At 38.5% G+C, this 17,274-nt stretch overlaps 1 protein-coding gene across 1 annotated transcript in view; it reads left to right on the forward strand.

Moving 5' to 3' along the window:
• MAPK8IP3 (mitogen-activated protein kinase 8 interacting protein 3) overlaps positions 1-17,274 on the forward strand; it is a 3,746,918-nt gene that overhangs the window by 2,000,503 nt on the left and 1,729,141 nt on the right. The window contains exon 12 of the mRNA XM_044088957.1: positions 4,306-4,360. Coding sequence (XP_043944892.1) covers positions 4,306-4,360 — 55 coding nt within the window. The remainder of the gene's footprint in view (positions 1-4,305; positions 4,361-17,274) is intronic.

A 17,274-nucleotide genomic window follows, 5' to 3' on the forward strand; every position in this document is an offset into this window, starting at 1 on the left:
ACATATGTCCCCCCATAGTTTCCTTGTTAATTGCTTATCCACTCTATATACCTAATCATATTATTCCTATATCATGCAGTAGTTTATATGCCCTATTAGTTACCCCCTTTTAATCGCAACTTTGGTTCCAGATTCAACTAAAACTCTACCAGTGCTGGTCTTCCATTTAGGATTCCTCTATTTTTTTCTCTTTGCCTATACTCTGGTATCAAGTCCCTGATAGGCAAGGCAGTCTTTAGCTTGCAGTCCAGATATCTTTTTGGCCTCTTTCCATTTGATTATCTTTCTCTCTCTTGTTATTTGCTCCCAGTACCTTGGTTCATTTTCCAGTGTTCTCCAGAAAATTCCAGCCCCCCCCCCTGCCTATTCTGTATGCCCCAAGTTGCAGTCATCCCTACTAGCAAAATCTCTGTTTTCCATTCTCGTGTTGCCTTAGTTCATAAATACTTTCTGTTTCTTTATACATGTAATACTCTGTATGACTGTTTGTTGTTCTCCTTTCAGTATGCATCCAAAATCCTATTCTCTCATTATTTCTTGAATTTCTCCCTGCTTCATCATCATATCTTTCCACTTTAAATTATAGCCTTCTGATTGTCTTATGTATATGAGCTTTAACTCTGTAGCTCTAAAATATCCCTTCAAATCAGGTAATCCTAAACCATCTTGTTGCATTGGAAGAATCAACTTATCCCACTTGATTCTTGCCCTCCCCGAAATCCTTCCACTCATTATTAATTAGTGTCCACAACTTTTCCTCTGGTTGATAAAAATATGTCTATGTAAAACTAAAGAGACTAAAAACATGTTCACTATATTGTATGTATGTTGCTATCCATATCAACAAACAGGGGCTTCCAGTTTCTGGGTTTTTGTATTTTAATTTGTTTAGTCTATTCCCATGTGTATTTAGCTGCCATAATAGTATCCTCTTTAACCCATACTCCTAAATACTTAATTTTATCATGTCCCAGTAAATATGGGTATTACTGGACTAATTTATGTGTGGGCACATACTATGTAGCTAGCTATAACCTTAGTTTTGCCTTTATTAATTTTATATTAAAAAAAAACTCTTTCACTGTGTTCCACAGCACTGAGATGTCCTTTTCTGGTTTTATCATGAACAAAATAGTATCATCTGCAAGTAAAGCCAACTTTTCTTAATTGCCATACCAGTTATATCCCTGAATTTCTGAGTCCCTTTTTGTCTTTGCCAATGGCTCTAAATAAAACACAAGTAGCAAAAGGGAAAGTGGACACCTCTGCTGGGTATCTCTGTTCGGGCATAACTTATTAGAGAGGAATCCTCCCATTTTAATATTTGCCTCATATAGCCTCCTAATTAACCCTATTGTTGTTTCAGGGAATGCAAGTGCTTATACTGACCTACTCATAAAATCCCAGCTTGCTATGTTGAATGCTTTCCTTGCATAAAGACCTACCATCTTACATTCTGCTTCCCTCTGAATCATCATTGTTCTAGTAAAATTGTCAAATGTTTGCCTCCCCTCCAGAAAACCACATTAATCCATATCTATCAATTGTGGCAACAACTTTGCCATTCTAGCTGTTATAGACATAAACACTTTGAAATGGGCCTGTTTGAAGCTGGGTCTGATGAGTCTTTACCCCTTTAGGTATTACAGCCACCAAAGCTTTCTTCCAGGATGTTGGTGCTTCCCCTCCTTGCAAAATACTCTTAAACAAAATATTCCAGATCTGTACCACTTTCTTCTCTCCTAGCTTCTAAACTTCTACAGGAATACCATCTGTTCCAGGAGACTTTCCTGCAGATTGATTATAGGTCACTGTTTTTATCTTATCTCCTCCTAGCTTAACTGTTAAGTGTTAATTGTTGAACCTCATCTACATCTAAACTTCTCTTAAAAAATGTTACTAGATCAGTCCAAGGGCCTTAATCCAGCCATTCCAGTGTGCAAGAATGAGAAAAAGCACCTCAATTTTTCTTGTACCATTCTCTTTTATTCTTTTTCTTTACATTGCATTACCCATATTTCATAAAACTGAACAAGGCGAAAGAGAGAAGAAGGAAAAAAAACAGGGGCACCTGTTTACTTTAGTATCACCAATATACTTGAAAATAACTGAGACATTTTTAGTTTATAGCATGCAAATTATATTACGCATTATAAAAAAAACTACTGTTAAGAATAAAATTTTATGTTAACTCCCTCCCTCCACTTCCCCTCCTAAGTGTTCTTCCAGACATTAATGACATGAAGTGGGGCATATGCTTTAGAGCCCCTACAAGTTTAACAAAGTCAAAAAATTTCAATTTTTCTAGGTTTTCTTGTTCTTTCATGTTTCACAAATATAATTAATAATTTGTAATCCCACATTTATTTGTCAGTTTCTGAGTTGTTGATTTTGTTCCTGTTAATTTCCATCTCCCAAGTCTAGTCTCTGCTTCATTCCCAATGTAATCTTGGTTCTAGTCAATTGTGCTTTTTTTTGTCTCTCAAGCATTTTCTGTTGAAACATTGGAAAAGGTTTCACTGGCACAGTCTCTGTCTGGTCTTTATTACAAGAAACAGAATTTCCTGCTGTTTCACTGCTCACTTTGTGTTGGACAAGCTTTTGTATTTTCTCCTTAGCACATCCTGCATCAAAAAATGATTTTGTCCCCCCAGAAAAGAATATTCTGAAGATAGCTGGGTACAGAAGTTTGAATATCATACCTGCTTTTTGATATTCCCTGATTAGTGGAATAAATTTGCTTTTCTTCTGCCTGGTGTACACTGTGTAATAATTTTCCACAAACAGTCTACTTCAACCTCTTATTTTTGCAGCTTTATTTTATACCTGAAAAAAACAGAATAGGACATATCAGTGTTGTGGAACATTCTGAGACAGTTTCATGTCTTTTTGGGATACACAATTAATGAAGATAAAGCAAAGGCAGTAGCTGTAAACTATGCACCCACACACAAATTAGTTCAGCAATACCAGCATTTATGGGGACATGATAAAGAAATGCTTATTAGTATGGATTAAAAAGGTTTCTGTTATGGCAGCTTAGGATATGAAACCAAACAAAAGATAATACAGAAACTGAGAAATTAGAAGCTCTGTTTTTATGGCTATATATGACAAGATACAAGCGTTCAGAATGTTTTTAGTCACCTTCGTTTTATACATAGGTTAAGCATATTTTTTCAACAAGAGGAGAAGTTGTAGCTAGCAATTAATAAAGAGTTGAAGGATTTTATCTGGGAGGGGAAGAAGACAAGAGTCAAGTGGGATAAGCTGATCCTTCCAAAAGAGCAAGGTAGCTTGGGATTACCTGATTTGAAGGAGTATTTCAGCACAAGCAGAATGCTATAAATCAAAGTGAAAAGTGATGATGACAAGAAAACTAAAATGATGTCAAGATGGTTTCATTTATATAAACGTATGATTGTCTACGTCATAAGTGATAATTTAATAAAGATGTTTCTTTCTTTTTTAAAAAAAAAAAAAAGAACTACTCTGCTTGACACACAGATGCAGCCTGTTCCAAGACCTAGTAATACCAGGAGATACAAATTTAGTTCATTATTGTGATTATCTTTGGATTTATAATTAACCTCCACATTTACTAATGCAATAATTAATAGTTTTTTTTTTAGTATATTAAGTTGTGTCTGAAAAAGGATTATTTAGTTAAGCTAAGCTAAAAGTGACATACATGCACAAACAAACAAATCAAGTCACATGACATTGCTTGAAAGCTCTATGTAGTCTTCAGCGGTACCAGTGTTATGCTGATTGAGGAGTTCTTATTTGTTTCACTCTGTTTTCTTCCAAGGGACAGACATGTCTGAAATGTATGGCTGTAAAAATCAGCACTGTTTTGTGTATTTTATGCCACCCAGCATGAAGTGCCATTTTGACTATATTTCTATTTGTCCTACGGCAGCTCATTTCCACACAAGTAGTTGACTTTAAGGTTTCCTCTATTTTTCAGGGTATGTTTGAAGACATTTTCTTTACTGACTTGAGCTACCAGTATTATGCTGAATACTTATCATAGCAGAATAGAGATGGTCAGTAATTGTGTTTGTGTGAGACTGAGTCAGCACATTTTGTTGTGCAGGGTTATCACTGAATGGTAATATCTGAGATTGCTTCCCATACTATGTTTTATTTTTTTTTAATTAACTGTTACACAGTTGCCATTTTTATTACAATGCATTTCTTGATGTAAACATTTAGTAATGCTTTTACTAATAGAAGATGTGACACAAAATTATATTATTTAGTAAGTGCTTTCATTTTTTTTCCTACTCTTTCTACTGTAAGTGTGAAATCAGAGGCAGTTGTCACCCGCAAAGCAGCCAAGGATGAAGTGGACGATGTAAGTATTTGTTTCCATACACATTAATGCCATGTATTTTGACAGCTCCTTTAGTTACATCTCATCTTAGTGTCACATTTAAGGGTAGGTTTGCCTGCTGAGGGTAACATTTCAGCCAATTAAGTAAGTGGTACCACAGACTTCAGTTCTGGGAAGTGCATCTGCAGTGCAGAAAATATGTTGGTAAGCATCTTCATCAGAACAGGAATGCCAATTATACAAATCTCCTCATTTAATAAGTAAGTTAAGTGTTATATAAAAAAAATAAATTCAGCAGCAGCACCTACTCAGATTATTCAGCCTAGGTTATAGACACTTAAATCAGGGCATGAAGTAAGTCTGTGTAGGATTCTGCAGAAATGTATTGATAGGGTATGCATTTTTATGTGAGTCAAGCAGTAATAAACAGAACTTGAAGGCACTCTTTCATACTGCTAAGCACTGAGGAAGAAAATCCTGTATTTTTAAGAATGCTTTTCACAGTGATTCTGTAGCATTTAACATTATGCAACTTACTGAAGTCATCTGCCTGAGATCCCTAATTCCCAAAAGTGAACTGCTTTAGCTTTACTCATATAGTAGATGCAGTTCTGGTGAAACATCTCCTGTATGAGGGAGTGTCTGAACTCTTATTAGTACATCACTGGAAATGTGAATGGAAGAAGCAAAGTAATCAACCAAGTAATGTAAAAAAAAGGTGCAGAGATAAAAAAAAGTGAAGCCGAAGCAGTGTGAAAATTTGCTAAAAAGGATTTGCTTACCTTTTATGCCATATAGAAAACAGTGAAATAACAGCATTGCTATATTCCTCTAAAAGCTTAACAGCATCATATTTTCTTTGACTGAATAGACTAATCAGAAACCTAAAGGGACTGAAGATGTGATCTGCATCACAGCAAGGCATTTGGCACAGTAGTACAGGTTGATGGACAAACTGGACAGCCTTGCAGTAGGTCATTGAGTAGAAGAATTAGTAAAAAAAAGTTGCAAAGTGCCTTACATAAGAGAGTTTACTTAGCTGAATAGGCATTTACCAGCAAGGTACCACAGGTCTAAGTACCAAGAACAGTTGCTTTCAATGTCTGTATAAATTAGAGTACACAAGGTCTGGAACTTAACCCTAACCTCAACCCCCAAATCATGTCAGGATGGAGAATTTGTTCTAACACATGGCAACTTAATTTCATTGCACCAAAGAAAACAGTGCACCTGGAACAAATAACCTGCACAGAGAGATCTGGATACAATTGTTTGAGGTGATGTAAGCGATCACTTTGAAAAGCAGCAAATAAACAACCAGAATGGTGGCATGCACAGGATGAAACATCGCCTGTAGTATAAGAAACCTTGTTATCCCTGTATGTTCATGGGTAAGACAACATGTAGAGCATTATGTGCACTTTTGTAGACTTCATTTTCACCAGGATATAGTATAAATACAACACAAAGGTGGCCAACAAAAATGGTGTACAGTTTGCACCAGAGGTTATGTTATGAAAGGCTGCCAGCACTTAATGTGCGCAATACATGCGTGAAAGTAGAGGGGGAGGTAGGACAGGAAACCTTTAAGTTTTTCAAGGGAATCTATGAGGTCCAGGTTAGTACAGTGCTTCAGAAAGAGATAGAGGAACCCAAGAGGACACAGTTTCATAAAGCAAGGGGAGATTTGAAGAAATATTTTTCACAGAAATGATGATGAGTCACTGAAACTGCTTCCACAAGAAGTGGCACTGTCAAAAACAGTGACAAAATTCAACAGGTTGGTGGATGGACAAAGAGGCACTTCTTATTATGTATGAAGTAAAAAAATAAATATGCCATTTTTAAGAAGCATCTATATGTCATCCAGTATGTGGGGAATGAGTATACTAGATGTGCCAAGGCTCACTTTATCAGAATATGTGTTTTTTTATGTTTCAGTAGCATTCTAGATGACATAGCCGGCCTTAGGCACAGGCCAACTAGGCGGCCGCCTAGGGCGCCGCTCTAACAGGGGCGCTTTTCCAGTATTTATTTAATGGTAGTTAGACCAGGATGGGGGCACCGGGTGGTATGGTGGGGGGCATTGTGGAGGCCTTTTGCCTAGGGCACCAGTTGACCTAAGGCCACTCCTGCTAGATGATGAACATAAATCTGGTAGAACTTAAGTATATAACTGGGTAGTAATCCATAGGAAGGTGTAAAATGTTTATTTTATTCTTTTTAACAATGTGACTAAATGGTCTCCATTCACATGAAAATAACAGCATGACTTTTTCTATAAAGGAGTTCAATGTAACATACCTTAATAACCAGCAAATTACACAGTACTCATAACATACAGAAACGTAACTGTATTTCAGATATGCTGCATAAAACAGTGTAGTTACTGTAGATGAGCCATTAGATAAATGCGGTAAATAACTCCATGTTGTTACGATGTAATGCCATTCCTGCAAGATCAGAATATGCAGATTCTTAGTGTACTTTGAGTCACCTGTGGCAAATCTGTCACTGTTTTTCAGTCTTCTGTGTTAAAACAGCAGCATTTACAGAGAAATGTTTTAGTTCAAAAGTCATTTTGTGTTTCTTTAATGTACAGCACAAATTTTGGTCTAATAAATATTGCCTTGTTCAGCTTCAAACAATATTTTCAGTGATCTCACACTGCACTCACAATGCTTACTTCAACTTTAACAAGCGGGAGAAAACTTGAACAAAGTTCACTTCAGCATCAGTAAATGTTCAAATTAAAATAAACACAAGGTTTTAGTGGAAAATTCCTTCCTATAGATCACTCACACTATGTGTTTTTTAGGTACTTTCTACCTGTACTACTGTCGTCTTTACACACACACACACACACACACACACACACACACACACACTGGGTGGAATTTAGAAACAATAATGCACAGTATTATGCAAAATAGTGCAGTGAGTGGCACTGTGCAGAGAGGAGGCAATTCAGAGATGTACTACTGGAGAAATAGTATGCAAATGACTATATAAATTGGTACAAATGAGTGTCAACATGCTAATGAGAGCTATCTTGTATGCAAGTGATGAAATCAGGTACGGCAAAACAATTCAGAAACATATAACATTAGTGTGATGTGCCATGGTAGTCAGCTATTATGAACTCTAGCATTTCCTGGAGTACAGGAACATCATACATATTATCATGTTAGGAGTAGCATCACCATTTAGTACAGCATGTGCTAGTGATGTTCCTTTGCACTGAGAAATTATGGAGATCATAACTAGCCACAATGTTGTTTAATTGTTGCATTCCACATTGCACATGTGTCCAGCAGCAGCTAACATACCATCATGCTCATGACCAGATCATTGTTAACCTCTGCCATGACACCTTCATGTGGAAGTTAGAATACATGTGCTGGCCTTACACGATAACAGTTTATTTATTTATTTTACATTTGTTGACCGGGCTAGTCTAACTGGATACATGTCCATTTTCAGTAGAGGCCCAGGGAGAAAAGCTCCAACACATATACACAGTATACTAATAAATGTTGCAACAGAACAAGCTTGACACAGCTGTTATTAAAAAAAGTCCAATAATGTTGCAACAGTACAAGCTTAATGCAGCTGTTATTAAGAAAGTACAATACTAATGGTGAGCATAATACAAATAGTAAAGGTAATATACAAAATGTTTACTATATACATATATACATAGAATTAAATTGCAATATCATGGTTTATATGGATCATTAAGGAGAAGTCAGTAGTTAGTACAGTATAGTATTAGGTGAAAAGTATACATAGGTATAAAGTAAAAAAGTTAGTCAGGGTTAGTACAAGGGCATAACCAATGTGTACTAAGAAATAGTTTTAGTTTCTGTTTAAAAAGTGTTATTGAGGACAGAGATATGAGTTCAGTGGGAAGTAGGTTCCAGTGTTTTCCTACAGAATTCGAGAACAAAGAGTCTCCTGCTAAGTTGTTTGATATGCTAGTACTAATAAGTAGTTTATTAGAGGAACGTAGATTCTTAAGATTATTGTAGGGGGTAATGAGAGTAGAGAGTGTAGGAGCATTGGTGGGGTGATACAGGCTCTTTTGGGTAATAGCAAGCTGGTGAAATAGTAGCTGATTTTGGAACTCTAGCCATCCTAGTTGTTTTAGATTGCTACAGTGATGAGTTCTAAAAGGAGAGCCAGTGGCAAATCTAGCAATATTATTATAGGAAATTGCCAGTTTGTTGAGGTTGTTTTTTAAAAGATTAGTATATATAGGTGAAGCATAGAGTAGAGTGGAGATTAAATGAGTTCTGGCTATAGCGGTCCTGGCTAATGGTGTAAGAAAGGGTTTGATTCTATAGAGGGATCCCATTTTTTTGTTGACTGGTTTTATTGTACTGTTAATGTGAGTATCAAAGTTCTGGTTGCTATCTATAGTTATTCCTAAAAGTTTGGTGGTTGGGTCAGGAGATATGAGAGTTCCGTTCTTAGATATGAGTGTGAAGTAAGCTGGGGTTGACTTTTGGGTTGGAGTAAAAAGTAGAAGTTTAGTTTGTTTGGGGTTCAGTAGGAGGCAGCAGTTTAAAAAACATTGTTCTACTATATTAAATGCTTTTTGGGTAAGGGACTGTAGCTCAGAAGAGAATTAGCTGAACAAATTATAGTGGAGTCGTCTGAGTATTGAATACAGGTTGCATGAGGAATTGGTAAGTGGAGGTCATTAATAAAAATGGAAAATAGCAGTGGGCCTAATATGCAGCCCTGGGGAACACCAAGGGAAAAGAGGAGGTGTGTAGATAGATTGTTGTCCCTTTGTACAGCCTGCTGTGTGTTGTCTAAGTAAGATTTGAACCAATTTAAGGCTAAAGGTTCAAGAGAAAGGGATTTCAGTATATTTAAAAGGAGCTGGTGATTAACCATGTCAAAAGCTTTAAATCTATAAAGACTGAAGAGGAAAGAATATTGTTGTTACGGTGTTTGTTAATGCAGTCTGTAAAGGATAGCAGTGCAGTGGTGGTACTGTGGAATGGTCTAAATCCATGTTGACAGTTGGCAGGTAAGTTATTTTGGATAAGATGGTTAAGTAGTTGCTTATGGACGCATTTTTCCATTTTTTTTGCCAGTGGGGAGAGTAAAACTATTGGATGACAGTTTGAAAAGTCATTGGAGTTACCACCTTTATGTAGGGGGATAATGTGAGAGATTTTCCAGATAGATGGGATAGTTCCTTCTCTTATGGTTCTGTTTATCAGTATGGAAATGGGGAAGGCTATGGCTTTGGCTCCTTTTTGCAGGTATTCTGCTGGTAGTTGGTCAGCAGAGGGGGTGGTAGGTTTTAGTTTTTGGAGAAGAGATCAATTAAAGGAAGTAGAAACAGATTGTAACTGAAATGATGGAAGTGGGCAAGTAGGTAAGGTTGGTAGATTTGAAGTACCTGGAGATAGTTGACTAGCAAGAGTCTGGATGGCATTTGTGAAAAAAGAATTGAAGGCGTTGGCAGTTTGTGTTGGATTCTCAAGGTTGGAGCCTTGGGGGTTAGGTGTTATAGACTGACCTGGGTGTAGTAGTTTGTTAATACTAGACCAAAACATTTGTGGATTCTTTTGGTGAGTTTGTTGCAGTTGGAAGTAAAAGTTTTTTTTTATCTAAGAGGATAGCTTTTTTGTTATATTTCTAAGTTGCCTAAAGTTTTGGTGATCTGTAGAATCCTTAGTAGTGTGCCATTTAGCCCAAGATTTGTTTCTAAAGAGGATTTTTTGCCTAGTAGCTATTGTGAGCCATGGGGCAGGTTTAGCCTTATTTCTAATGGGGCGTGATGGGGCATAATGGTCAAGGATGGCTAAGAATGTGGAATTAAAGTATTCCACTGCTTCATCTTCATCTAGTGGGAGGGATTTTAGCAGTAACAAGTTACAGTGTTTAAGTTCTAATTGGAATAGTTCTGGATTAAAATGTTTTTTGGTCCGTATTGTCCTAAAGGTATTTGGGTAAGTTATGTTGGTTTTGTGTCTGATGATATATGTTAGTGAGTGGTCACTTAGATCATCAGGGAGGGTTCCTGCTTTGTATGTTTGAAGAGGAGAATTAGTAAAAATCCAATCTAAGGTGCTTTCTTTGTTATTGGTTTTATTGATCCTGGTTGTGAGAAGCCATATAGGTTAATATGGGTGGTGGGATGTATAGTACTACAGGACTTCCAGTCAATATTAAAGTCTCCAAGGACTATAGTTTATTGTGGAAGATTAATAGACAGCCAGTTTAGAATATTTTCAATGGTATTAATGTTATTTCCAGGGGGAAGGTAAATACAAGCAATGTATATGGATTTACATGTGTTGACCTGAAGTTTGGAAATGAGGATTTCAGCATTATTGTACACAGGTGGTCTAAGGTTTGCAGTGGTAACTTGTAGCTCTGTTTTATAAAGAATTGCTACCCCCCCCCTTCCTTTTTGTTTGTACAGTCTAATCTGAGGATATTGTAACCAGGTGGGGTGACTTCATTGTCATTAATTGTAGGTTTTAGCCATGTTTCAGATAAACATAGGATGTCAAATAGGTGGATATCTGAGAGGTGGGCAATTTTGTTGTTAATGCTACGTATGTTAAGATGTGCTATATAAAGTGAGTTAGAAGGTTTAATAGGGGCTTGTGTACTAGTAATGTTAAAGTTGCCTTGTTCAGTGGCTGAAGTATTGTTTGGGCCGGGGTTAGGATGAATGTCCCCATCTAGCAGGGTGTGGAGGTATATTGTATATATAGGGTTGTGAAACTTACAGAAATAGTAAAGTGATTTTCTAATATTTAGATTGATGTACTTTATATGGGCTAGTCTATGATATTTGGTTTGTAAGTAGCAGAGTCTAGTTGTGATGTTGATGTGGGTTTGGGAGATAGCTAGTAGTGGTGTGGAAGTGAATTTGGAGGGGAAGAGAAGGTTGGGGTATAATGGTTGTTCATAGGAGGTTAATAGATTGGTAATAGTTAGAGGAGGTAAGAGAGAGGCCAGGAGTAAAAATTTTGTTTGACATGGAATGGATAATTTAGCCATTATCTTGGTATAAGATGTGGAATAAAAAGGGGGTAGGTAGTATTAACAGTTAAGAAGTTGTTACAAGAATGGCAGGGAGGTAATGTAATATGGCCAGGTAAGGTGATTTGTCAAGTGGGGTGGGAAGTGCTAATAACGTATGTTTATAGATTGGAGCAGATGTGATGGGGGTGTGGTTTGCAGGAATAAATGTAGGACCACTGGGGGCGTGTGGAAATTGGCAGCAGGGTAGAGTAGCGGAGTGAGCCCGCAGGGCAAACGGAGCGGGTAGAGACAAGTGAGTGAAACAGCCAAGGTGAACAATCAGTGGAATGTTGACTGTTAGAGGTAAGTTAATTTGAGATTGGTATAGAGTGAATAAGAAGTAGAATGGTAGAATTTAAAGGAGGGAAGTGGGTAATTAAAGCAGAACAGGGTTGTGTGAAAGGGCGATAGTAGGAAGGGTATAGACAGCAGACAGTAGAATGAGTATTTTCTGGGATGGAGGGATAGAAAAAAAGATAGGGAAAAGTTGCCACCTAGTGGACAGTCAAATGAATTACAGCAGAAGTAGTTTCTGGGGAAGGCTAGACTAGGGCTAGAAAGATGATCTATTTGGCTAGGGGAGGTAATGTTAAATCAAGAGAGGGACTATACTTTGACTACAGGATACAGGGGGGTATGGCTGCTGGCTCACCAGGCAGAGAAGCTTACAATTAACAACAACAAGGAATAAGCAACCTACAAATTAGTTTTAAAGTCAGTATGAGGACAATGCATACTCTCGTCTTTCTTTTCTTGGAAGAGCACAGGGGTACACTTATAGGGTGATGTTGCAGCTGGTAGGTTAGGATGGGTCCTTAGTTGCCTGGTGGGTTCTTATCTCCTAGTGGAGGGTAGGCAAACTGGAGAGTCTCTTCTTTCTTTTCTTGGAAGAGCACAGGGGTACACTTATAGGGTGATGTTACAGCTGGTAGGTTAGGATGGGTCCTTAGTTGCCTGGTGGGTTCTTATCTCCTACTGGAGGGTGGGCAAGCTGGAGAGATAGGATGAGAAGCACAGGGGCCTGGAGCACACAGCAGCCAAGGGGTAACCAAGATAGTAAAACAAGAGTACATAGAATGCCTATGCCAGTGAATGTGACGGTTTGCATAGCACTAACCATCCTTGCTATGGGAGCATATTAGTGGTTTCACAAACATCAGCTTTGTGAATCCTACACAAATTCCTTGACATAATGCTGCTGAATATGGAGGGTCGTATGTGGTTTCCATAGAGAGCAGAAGAGAGAACTGCCACTATGTGGGCCACTGAGTGCACACAGATTGTTATCAAGGCCCACCTGCTCCACACTGCAAATCTGATTTATCAACTCTACTCCACACTGCAAATCTGTTTTATCAACTAGAACGACTTCCACTCACCATTTATCAACAGTTAGGTAGTGTGCAATGTACAGGGTAAATACAGTATGTGCGTTAGCCAGCTAGTTCTCATGATTCTTGCATATGGCACACATGCAGCCTTTAACAGCAGTTCATGTTGAATGACTTTCCATGTCAGTAAAAGAGTCCTGGATTAGCTTTCCACAATGACTTAGCCAGCAGGCTGTTTATAATGGTGACTGCTGTTGTGTAATGCTGGTGATAAAGGTTATACCTTGGAACCATGGCTGCTGATCCTCACTGGTGCCTCCTAGACTATAGCACTGCACTGCCACAGACATGTAACATCATCATATGTGTGATCTGAATTATAAAGGCTTTCTTCTGTATCATAGACAGATTGGGTGGCACACTGCACTATGCACCAGACACCTACAGTATGATGTTAGTGATCTGTACCATGCTATGCAATATGGTGTTTCAACAACAGTTGCAACATGGGAATGTCATAGTTATTCCTGATGAACTTGTGCCAGTACCTCATGTGATGCAGAGGTAGGCGCAACGCATGACCACACTGTCAAAGAAGGGGTATGTGGTCCTCCAGTGTGAGCTTTGACATGTAAAACAGAATGAAACTAATGCATGCATTAACATATATAGACTGTACAGAAGAGTGCACTGACTGGCCATGGTGTGCAACAAACATTACCTTACCCACACAAGCGAGGGGGGTTGGCATGGCACATCATCTGCAGGGGTGGGGGTGGGCACAATACATGGAAGAGCAATACTACCAGATGTAGAGGGGTTGTAACAGGTGGCTATGAAGTTTGGGGAGGTTAGAGATTTGTTATTTCCAGTGGATGGTGTAACACTTCTAGAGCAGATTAGTGAAGCCGTCTGTTCCCCCCCATGTAGAGATGCGTATGAGATTCATGGTCCACAACTCCAGGAATGGCCACAGCTGGGCATTCTACTCCCTAGGCCAATAAGGGATCATGGAAGAATAGAAACATAAGACCCAGAGTGTGTGGTCTAGTGGGTTGCCCAAGTGTTGAATCCAGTGTTAGCCGTAATGGTGGAATAGATCATGCCTAGGCAATGCATATGTTTCTGGAAAAATATGACAACGATGCAGTATCTGAAACTGTGTGTGCCAACTACTTCATCGTGGCTGAATACCATGCGTTATGCATATATCCCCTTGCATGGCTACAGCAAGCATTTGCCAATGTCCTCTTGCAGGTATCAGTGGATGTTAATTTGGACAACCATTGCTCTCAGCAGGTGTTTCTGCTCTAGGTCTGTGTATACCATTTTACTCTGCATGCAGTGTAGATGTTCCACTGGCTCTACAGTAGTTGTATTTCTCATGCAGGCCAGTCAACAATCAGAACATGTGACATAGTGTGTCCGGTGTTCATGGCAGTGATGGCCATCTAGTATGCACATTGAAAGCAGTGTAGCTGAGGGATTATGCTAATGGAATATTGTAGCAAGATCTTTTGTGAATTTTTTCATAACTAGCTGTATTATTATTTCTTTTAAACCAAATAATCTTTCAAAGATCGAAAGAGATGCACTAGTTGAATTACAGAACAACAAGGATATTGTCATCTTATCTGCGGACAAAGGTGGGGCTGTAGTAGTGATAAACTGACAACAATATGACATCGAGGCAAAAAGACAACTCCAAGATAGGTGTTATTATTTGGAAATGCCTATCAGCCCCACATTTACATTCAAGAAGCAGATAGATGAATTTTTGTTACAAGCTAGTGAGGAAGGTATCATCACTGACAGAGTCATGCAGCAACTTATGATTCGTGATCCTACTAGTCAGTACATCTACTTTTTGCCAAATATATACAAGGATCCTGTCCATCCACCTGGAAGACCAATTGTGTCAGGTAGAGGCTACATTACCAAACCACTGTCAATATTCCTTACTAAACATGTGAAGCCCCTATTATGGTGGGCACGCTCACGCATACAAGACACTACGGAATTTCTCAAAATCATTTCAGAAACTCAGCTTGAACCTGAATGGCTCATGTGTACACTTGATGTTAGTGCCTTATATACCAACATCCCTCATGGAGCGGGGCTGGAAGCCATTGAGTATTGGTTGTACAAATCCGAATTGTACCATCCAGGGTTCAACATAGGTCTGATGGAGCATGTCCTTACCAATAATGTCTTTTTCTATCAGGATACATGTTATTGGCAAATTAAAGGCACGGCTATGGGGGCATCTTTTGCCCCTATATATGCCGATTTATTTATGGCCTTCATTGAAGAACAACTTATTTATGATATGAGCCATAACATGCACCTGAATGAAATAGACATTTGGAGGCGATATTTGGATGATTGCTGGATGGTATGGAGGACGGATGTGGAATGCCTGATGGAGTTTATAAACTACCTCAATGAAAACAAATGGGGTTTATACTTCACGGTTAATTATGATGTGGATACCATCACGTTTCTTGATGTCACCATTTCTCTTTCTTTCTTTTCTTTACATTTGTTGACCGGGAGTGTCCGACTGGACGTAGGTTAATTTTCAGCAGAGGCCCGGGGAGAAAAGCTCCACAGTTAAAATAAACAGACAGTAGTTACATTGGATTACATAGCGATTAACAATTTAACATAGCAATTACTTACAACATATTTACAGATGAAGAACATAGTACATCAGTAGACAACTAGAATCTTTATCTGTGAAGTACATAACAGACATTAACAAATGTTACATAGGTTCATAGGTTCATAGGTTTATACTAGGCTATCTGCCCAAGGGCATTTACAAGCCTAGCCCATAGTTTTGTGGCTTACGCGACCCCTTTAGTATGGGGAACTATACCCATTATTTTGCTGTGCCTCTGTCGAGCAGTGACACTGAGGTAATCCCTGGGGTATATCTGCGATCTCCCATCCATTGGTCAAGATTTCTCTTGAACAAGGCCAGCAAGGTGCTCTGCCTCACATATACCGGGATTTTGTTCCACAGCATAGGGAGTCTTTGGGTGATGAATCTATCCCTCCAGCACGTTCTATTAATAGCCGTGTCAAGGTTTAAGTCTCCCGCCCTTGTGGCTCTGACGGATCTAGATTTTTTGAGGTGAAGCATATTCATCAAATCTGGGTTTGACATGGCCTTGTATGTTAGGCAAAGGTCACCTCTGAGCAGGCGGTAAGCGACTGAATAGAGTTAGAGTCAGCATAGGACAGATGTTTGAGACCCTTTATCCTTTTGGTGAGGAACTTTTGTGGCCACTCAAGCTGCTGCAAGTGTCGGGTCAGATACATTCCGAATGGGGCATTGTACTCAATCATTGGTCTGATGAGTGATGAGTATAGGGTTACAATAAGAAGTTCCTGCTGTATAATAAGTACTAGGCTTATGAGAATCTGAGCTTACTATAATCAAGGTAGTTAGTGGAGTGGAAAGAAAGGTAGTGGTTGGATGGGGTGGGTGATATTACCATTACCAGACTACCTGATAACACTTTAAGTACGAAGGTCTTCCGGAAGTACCCCCAGTGCAACACCATCCTCTATGCATCCAGCTTTCATCCTCCACACATAGTTAAGAATATCCCCAAATCTCAATATATCAGAATGAGACGGATCTGTTCCCAAGAATCCACTTTTCAAGAATATAGGCAGAATCTGAAACATAGATTTAAGTCTAGGGGATATCAGATGGGACATGTTCTGCAGGCCAGTAATTGGTCCAACACATTAAAGAGGGATGATCTTTTGGTGTACAAACAACATGAACAACAGACTTCAGAACTTATTAGATTTGTAACCACATATGGGAGGAACTCTTATGCACTTATCACCGGTGTACAGAGGCATTGGAATATTTTACAGTGTGATCTGAATTTAGCAAACATGTTACCAGACAGGTGTTTATTTTCTTTCCGAAAAGGTAAAAACCTTGCTTCTTTTTTTTCAGTTACTATAAACATTCACATCTGAGAACGCCCTATCAGGAGATACAAACCACTATTTCAGGTGAGGCACTGATAGGATGCTTTCCCTGTGGCCACTGCACTCATTGCAATAAAATATTTAAACCAAAACAATTCACCAGTAAAAATTGTGGCATTGTTTATGATATAAAATGTTTTACCAATTGTAGCAGTGAATGGCTAATATATCTAGCCAAATGTAGCTGTGGCTCTTTTTATATTGGCCAAACCTCACATCCTCTCAGGCTGAGGATTTCGAAGCATATGAGTGATATCAAAAACAAAAAATCCAGACATGCATTATATAAACATTGCCTAACACATACATCTGCCAGGTTTATGTTTATGGTAATTGATATAGTTAAAGGGAATAAATCCAACAAAACAGGGTGGCATTCTGTCCTGGACTATAAAGAGAAGAAATGGATTGTCAAATTAAGTGGGTTATTCCCACCTGGACTAAATGAGCAATTTTAGAGCAACCAATGGGGATTCTAATTTCTTTACATGCAGGTATATAAGACAAACTGATATGGATTTGATTTTA

The sequence above is a fragment of the Protopterus annectens genome, chromosome 12.part0 (assembly GCF_019279795.1).
Source record: "Protopterus annectens isolate FY-2018-M chromosome 12.part0, PAN1.0, whole genome shotgun sequence".
NCBI lineage: Eukaryota > Metazoa > Chordata > Ceratodontiformes > Protopteridae > Protopterus > Protopterus annectens.